Consider the following 7,860-nt stretch of genomic DNA (forward strand, 5'->3'; position numbering starts at 1 on the left):
GTCTTTGTTTGTACTGTAAGTCTTATAGAATAGGGAGTTTACTTACATCTGTCATGCACACTGTTTAGTTTTGCTTGCACGCGCGCGCATGTGTGTGTGTGTTTCAGACAAGGACAGCAGTTAACTGAGGTGCAACACCTTTTCTCTCATTAGGCTTACTAAACAGGATAATGATTCCCCCGAGAGTCTCCATCGCTCTGCATGCCCTGTCACTCCCCGCACCACCATCACCATGGTGATCAAAGCCAGATGTGCACACTGCTGTTGCCGCCAACAAAGCACAACTGTACTCTGTGTTTTTACAGTTGTCACTCTGCTCAGTGCCGTAGCCCTTGGGGATTCTGCTGTGCTGCAGCAACGTTAGATAAACCTGTAAGCCAACCACAGTTTTTCTCCTGGACTTCCACACACACTTTATAGTTGAAAAAAACAAGCCAGAAACAAAATCAGCCACGTTTGACAAATGGAAGTAATTTACCGTTCCCTGTCAGTTGACACTGCTTTATTTTTTAGAGCATTTGACACCGAAACCAAAGAGCTGCTGCTTCCAGTTGCAAAGGACTTTTGAAACACAACTTGTTTTTCTTCCCTCATCTTTAATCCCTTTGTTGTCTCAACATGTGACTGTCGTTAATTCTGCTTGTTCTCACTAACATTACAGTCTTTATCCATCCCTGCGAGCCAAACTTATTAAACTATCAAGAAATGACCCATAAAGATCCATCGCTGTTGACAAAAACAACGCCGAACCAAACCTTACTAATTTGTTTTGACTACAGATAAATGAGCATGCAGAACATTCAGACCGCAGGATGCCATTCAGCTGTTTAGAAGAGGGAATAAACCAGTGCATTGGGACAGATAGTGAGGTATTGAATAACTGGTGGGATATTTTTGCACGACTGCCAAATATGTGCTATTTGTTTGAAAAGTGGCAAGGAATGAATTTGCCATCTTTCATCATTTTTAACAACAACAACAAAAAAAAAACACCCCATCAACAAACATCTCTGCGAGACGGAACCACAAAGACAAAGAACTGAAAGAGGGCAGAAAAGAATTTACAACAGTGATCAAAGAATGGCAGACAAGAAACAAAACACAAAACACACCTGCAGAGACAGATGGAGGTAGCCCCAGAAAAGAAAAGAGAGGGCAACGCAGCGCCGCAAGAAGCGCCGGTAGACAGAAATGAAGGAGGAATAATAAGCAAGGCGGGAAAACAATTTGTTGCCGATTTAAGCTTTTTAACAACGAGCGCTGCGTTGCACGGACACAAACCTGTCGTCAAAGGCAGGCCTGGTTTGATCAATAAACTGGAAAGAACAGCGAGATCCTCGACTTGTCCCCGGTTGACACCATTAGCGTGTTGGTTTACCACCATAACTGTCTCCTCCTGGATCTGCGCCAAGCGACAAGGTGACTTGGCTTGAGCTGTCCCATGATTAATCAGGTTCTGCCACAAAGTCATGCGCTCTGATGCGGCAGTGCAGATCACAAGAGGAAAAAGAAAAGAGGAAGCAAATGCTAAAGACACAAAAATCCAGCTCTCAGCAGATCAATTTATTCAAAGTTTTGGGTACAGCTCAAGGATCTTTCCTTTAAAAGAGACTGAGGACACTATCAAGAAGAAAGATTCAAACAATGGGCTGGGATTACAGTCCAACACGTAACTGCTTTAAAACATCCAATTCAATTTCAGCCCTCTGTCACATGTCTGAACAGAGACAATACAATTTAATCTTGATCAATAGCACAGCACACAGGCCTGGCAACAACTCTCATTTCAGCTGTGTAACTGCACCTGAAAACATGTTCAGATGTATCTGCTGTATGGTTACACGTTATAACCTGGGTCTCCTTTCTGTCCCTCGCTCTGACTTTAAAACCCAGAGGTGATCATGAAACAGCCTTCCTCAGCCTATCAGGTTGGCTAATTCTTTTGAAAACACATTTTTATAGGTTAGCCTTAAACTTTTCCCCTTTCGGGCCATCGTTTTACGACTAATTGCTTGTGTGGAAGCAATGTCTTGGAATAAACCATATGGTTTGGGTACTTTTCCACTTGTACTCAACTCCACTCAACTCTGTTTTCAAGGTTTTCCATTAGGTGGTACCAGGTACTTTTTCTTTTATCTGCTTGGCCGAAGTTTAGCTCAGTCCATCTGAAAATGTAAAGTCAATAGACTGCCACCGATTGGCTGGTCATCAGAGCGACTCCTTCACAACAATCCAAACCACTAATTTTGAAACCTGGAAATGAGGAAAATGGCTCCACAAAACCCAACACCGTGGATCCCGAGTCTGACAAAAAGCCAAAGAGCGTGCAGCATTTACGTCACGATTTCACCGCTTGTGTGCCAAGACGAGAAGGCAGTAGTTTTGGGATTTCCGGCTCTTTTTAGAGATCCGGCTCTTTCGGTTCGGCTCACTAAAAAGAGCCGGCTCTTTCGGCTCCAAACCGGCTCTTCAGGTTGTTTTGTTGCTTTAATTAATTTATTATTAACAATAATATAAAATTATGCACAAAAGGAATTACTAATGTAAAAAAGTGGTTTTATTTATATATGTTTATATATAAATATATGCGGTGGCCCCTATAGACAAAACACGTACAAACTCCAAAACACATTTCTAGCATGAACTGAACTAACAAAGCAGAGCTACTAGATCACTTAAACTACACAATTGAAAGCATGTGTGTATTGTTTGTGTATTTATACACAGGCACTCATATATATTCAAATAATTTTTAAAAAAAAGTTCATTTACCTATTATTACCACACACCAAATCCGGTCGTTGGTACTTGCTGGCTTGTGTAGCCACTAGGTAACAAAAGCTCAACACTGCGCCCAGCATCCTGGAGTACTTCTGTTGTCTTTTGTACATGTTTTGAGTTTTTATGTGCTTCGGAGTTTTTACGTGCTTCAGAGTTTGTACGTGTTTTTACGTGTTTTGGAGTTTTTATGTGTTTTGGAGTTTGTGCGTGCTTCAGAGTTCGTACGTGATTTGAAGTTTGTATGTGCTTTGTCTCTAGGGGCCACCGTAAATGTACTTTTATTTATTCACTCCACATAAAATGTAATAAATAAATAATATAATACAAAAATCAACTATTCACATTTCAACTTTTAACTATTTAAATTTTCAGCTTTTTCCTTTTACAAATTTAAAGTGAAACAACACAAAACACTGCAAACCACAACACAATTAAATATAAATTAAAATATGAAAACAAAAAGAAACATGCACATTCTCTGTCATATGGGCCTGCATGAATAAACTTTCTGAATCCTTTATCATCTGCAACTGAAAATAGTTGTGGATGATTACTATACCTTTCTAATGTGATGTTGTTGTCCCTGGCTCTCTTTCTCTCTCCCCCCCTCTGGCTCTGTTCCTGTGCTACTGAGTGTAACTACCGCCCCTCCCCCCTCTGCCCAGCGTAAAGCACAAGGCTCGCTGCTGAGTGAAGCAGAAAAAAAGTGCGAGAGAGAGGCTGAGAGAAAGAAAAAAAAAACCCACGTGAGGGCTCGTGATAAGGAGCCGGCTCGCGTCGTTCACGTCAAAGAGCCGGCTCTAACCCACGTGAGGGCTCGTGATAAGGAGCCGGCTCGCGTCGTTCACGTCAAAGAGCCGGCTCTAAGAGCCATTTCGTTCACGAACGACCCATCACTAGAAGGCAGTAGCGGCAGTGTTGCCAACTTAGCGACTTTGTCGCTATATTTAGCGAGTTTTCAGACCCCTTAGACCCGAAAGAGCTAAAAAAAGACGTGAAAGTGCGTATCGCTTTTACTCTCAACAAGCAGCGGGTGCTGCAACGCAGTCAGTTCTTCTTTTACTCTTTTACTCTTATGCTGTTTTGTGGATCACAAGGTTTAAAACTACTTATAAACACACACACAAAGCAACTCCACCAGAGTGCCTATTTTGGGTCACTTTTGCCGGTCCAAGCCCGGGTAAAGGAGCAGGGTTGGAATTGTGACATTGTGGAGGTAAACACAGACGACACGAGAGCTCTCGATAAACACTGCTCGTTTATTACTCATCACCACAGAACTGAAAACTTTCCCTCCAAAACACAGCAACAACACTTCCTGAGAACTGGGTGTGAGTGGAGCCCTCCAGTGGTCCACCACACATGCCCCCCCCGAACACCCAGTAGGGTCATCCCCTAGTCCAGAACCCTTGCTTTAATTAAACGTCCAGAAAGGCTGAACCGGGGAGGTGGAGAGCTGGCTGAGGGGAAACGAGCCTGAGGGCCAGGCTGGCACGGGCGGTCAGGAAAAACTGAAGATAGCTCGGGCCCCGCCAGGTGGGGGGCGCTCCCAGAGGAAGAAGCAGGGTTGTCCAGTCCAGTGGAAGGCGGGCGGCCTGAGCCGGCACCACCTGGTCATCCAGAAGCACATGTGCTGGTTTAAGTCTGTCAATAGAAACAGCCTCCTGCCGACCCCCAAAATCCAAAAGGAAATGCTTCCGGCCCGGTTGAATAACCCGAAAGGGGCCGTCATACAGTGGACGCAGCGGAGGCCTATGAGCGTCATGCCTGACAAAAACAAACTGCGAAGAGTCCAACGACCTCGGAACAAAGGTGTCAGGCACACAATGGTGCACTGGGCCAGGAAGAGAAAACGAGTCTCTTGGGGGACGGAGAGACAGCACAGAGGGAGCGAAGCACGGGGGTGGGCTCTCAGGCAAGAATTCCCCGGGGACCCGGAGGGGCTGACCAAGGACAAGTTCAGCCGGGGAAACCCCAAGGTCTTCTTTAACCGCGCAGCGCAACCCCAGTAAAACCCATGGAAGGCGGTCAACCCAGTTGCCATCTGTGAGAGAAGCACGGAACGCGGCCTTAAGCGACCGGTGGAACCGTTCGCACATCCCGTTGGCCTGCGGGTGGTACGCAGTGGTGCGATGGACGGAGTCGAAAACACAACGACGCCACGAAAGGGGAACTACAGGGCGTGGACGGCTGGTGGAAACATCACAAAGCAGGCTAGGCCCGCCGTTCCACACGGGTCTGTCCTCCAGTACAAGGCCCATTTGCGCAGACCGAAGGGCAAGGATGTCCGGGTCGGCCTGTTGGTCAGCGGCCATAGCCTCAAAGTCTATGCCCACATAAACAGGAGAAACCAGCACGCGGGATAGACAGTCAGCCACGCAGTTGGACTTACCAGCCACGTGCTGAATGTCAGTTGTGAACTCGGAAATGGCTGCCAACTGGCGCTGCTAGCGCCCGCTCCACGGATCAGAGACCTTGGACATCGCGAATGTCAAAGGTTTATGATCGATGTACGTGGTGAAGCTCCGACCCTCGAGAAAAAAACGAAAATGCCGTGTGGCGAGGAGTAGGGCCAGCAACTCCCTGTCAAAAACGCTATATTTGCGCTCACTGTCTCTAAGCGTGCGACTAAAAAAAGCGAGCGGTTGCCAGACACCGGAGACCCGCTGTTCTAACACTGCGCCCACTGCCACGTCCGACGCATCAGAGGTCAACGCAATCTCCGCCGATGGAAACGGGTGGGCCAGCAGGGCGGCGTTTGCCAGCGCGGTCTTGGCCCCAGAAAATGCCTGGATGCGTTCAGGGAGCCAATCAATCGAGTCCTTAGCTGTTTTACCCTTCAAGGCAGCATAGAGAGGCTGCAGCAGGTGCGCAGCTCTGGGGAGAAAGCAGTTGTAGAAATTGACCATCCCCAAGAACTCCTGCAGCGCTTTAACGGACGCAGGACGCGGAAAAGCCGAAACGGCCCGGACCTTGTCTGGCAACGGAACCACACCGTCAGCGGAAATGCGGTGGCCCAAGAAATCCAGAACCGGCAAGCCGAACTGGCACTTGGAGGGGTTGACGATCAGGCCGTGTGCCGCTAAGCGCTGGAAAACCTGATGCAGATGGGACGCGTGCTGACTGTCAGAGCAGCTGGCCACCAATATATCGTCAAGGTACACAAAGACGAAAGGCAGCCCGCGCAAAACAGAGTCCATCAACCGAACGGCATGCACAAAAATTCAAACAGGCCGAAAGGGGTAATAACGGCAGTTTTGGGGACGTCTTCGGCGCGCACGGGAACCTGGTGATACCCCCGCACCAAGTCAATTTTAGAAAAAATCGAGGTGCCGGCGAGGTGGGCGGAAAAATCCTGGATGTGGGGAATGGGGTAACGGTCATTCTCCGTGACATTATTCAAACGGCAAAAATCCCCACACGGCCGCCACCGACCGTCTGACTTGGGCACCATGTGTAGCGGAGAAGACCAGGCACTATTCATGCCGAGGCGCTCCATTGCGGCAAACTCTTCCCGAGCGACAGAGAGTTTCGCAGGGTTGAGGCGGCGCGCGCGTGCGAACACCGGGGGACCGACCGTCGGAATATAACGTTCAACCCCGTGCTTCGTTGCCGTATTCGAGAAATTAGGAACAGTCAGTGAAGGGAACTCCAAGAGGAAACGCTGAAAAACATTCCCTGAAGTCACTAAATTAGCCCGATTCAGGGTCTCGATGGCGCGAGTGAAACAGGGCATTGAAGAAAAAGACAGTGTATCGATTAAGCGTCTGTTAGCGACATCGACCAGCAGTCCGTGGGCACAAAGAAAATCAGCGCCCAAAATAGGTACAGAGCTAGCGGCAACAACAAAGGTCCATTGGAAATCCCGACCATGAAAACAAACAGTCACAAACCTTTCCCCGAACGTTGCGATGGGAGAGCCATTAGCCGCAATAAGCTGAGGTCCGCAGCCTGCTGCTAAACTGTCGGCTCCGGACGGGGGAAGGAGGCTCTTCTGGGAGCTGGAGTCGACCAAGACACGTCTCCCAGAGCGCGAGTCTTCTATGAAGAGCAGTTTTTCTTTGTCGCCAGCGGTCGCGGCCGCTACAGCACGCTGGCGGGGTCCGGCGCCAAAACGCTGATGGTAGAAACAGAGGTCCCGTCCGTGGTGTCGCTGTGCCGCGATCTTTGCCGTCAGCGAAGGATCGGGTACGTCGTGGCAGGTCAGCGGGGAAGTGGAAGGCGCCGCCGGCGAGGCTGGAACTAGGTCGTGATCGTGGAAAGTGCGGGTAGCCAGGAGAATACGATCCGCGTCCTCAGCCAGGGAGCGATAATCCTTCGTGCCCAGAAGCGGAGAGTTGGCGAGGCCGGCTCTCACGGCCGCCGGCAGCTGTCGGAGGAAGATGTGGGTGAAGAGGAATCCCCCGTCGTCCGGTCCGAGAAAGGATAGCATGTGCTCCATCAGTTCGAGAGCCGTACCGCCACCCAGGCCTGAGAGGGAGAGGAGCTTCTCGGCTCGCTCTGCGTCGGTGAGGGCATAACGCCGAAGAAGCAGCTCCTTAAGGGCGGCGTACTTCCCTCGGGTGGGTGGGTCCCGGAGGAGAGTCAACGCACGACGGGTGGCTAGCGGGTCGAGAGAAGCCACCACATGGTGATATTTCGTGTCGTCAGCCGAGATGCCACGAAGGGCGAACTGAGCCTCCACGTGCATGAACCACGACGGGGGATCGTGAAGCCAAAAGTCCGGCAGCTCGAGCGCCACAGCAAACGTAGCTGCAGCCGGAGGCAGAGAGCTGGCGGCTGCTGATGCATCCAGAGCGGAGTCGGCGCCACCATCGGACTGCAGCATGTTTGAGTCAGGGGTCACCAATGTGGAGGTAAACACAGACGACACGAGAGCTCTCGATAAACACTGCTCGTTTATTACTCATCACCACAGAACTGAACACTTTCCCTCCAAAACACAGCAACAACACTTCCTGAGAACTGGGTGTGAGTGGAGCCCTCCAGTGGTCCACCACAACATTAAAAAACATTAAAAAAAACAATAATTGCTAAAAGAAATTTAATTTGTAGTTCTAAATAAACTCTAAATGCATT

General features: G+C 49.3%; 1 protein-coding gene across 1 annotated transcript; it reads right to left on the reverse strand.

Annotated features, from left to right (window-relative positions):
- Window positions 1-5,980: 5,980 nt before the first annotated feature.
- LOC147339184 (uncharacterized) lies at window positions 5,981-7,609 on the reverse strand. Its single transcript, XM_086297908.1, has one exon. It carries the CDS (start codon window positions 7,607-7,609, stop codon window positions 5,981-5,983), a length of 1,629 nt encoding a protein of 542 aa, XP_086154034.1.
- Between the last annotated feature and the right edge of the window lie 251 nt (window positions 7,610-7,860).

This window comes from Aulonocara sp. 'chitande type north' Nkhata Bay, linkage group LG1, assembly GCF_057382095.1.
Source record: "Aulonocara sp. 'chitande type north' Nkhata Bay isolate Kocher_YH1m ecotype deep benthic linkage group LG1, A_spYH_male_GT1.1, whole genome shotgun sequence".
NCBI lineage: Eukaryota > Metazoa > Chordata > Actinopteri > Cichliformes > Cichlidae > Aulonocara > Aulonocara sp. 'chitande type north' Nkhata Bay.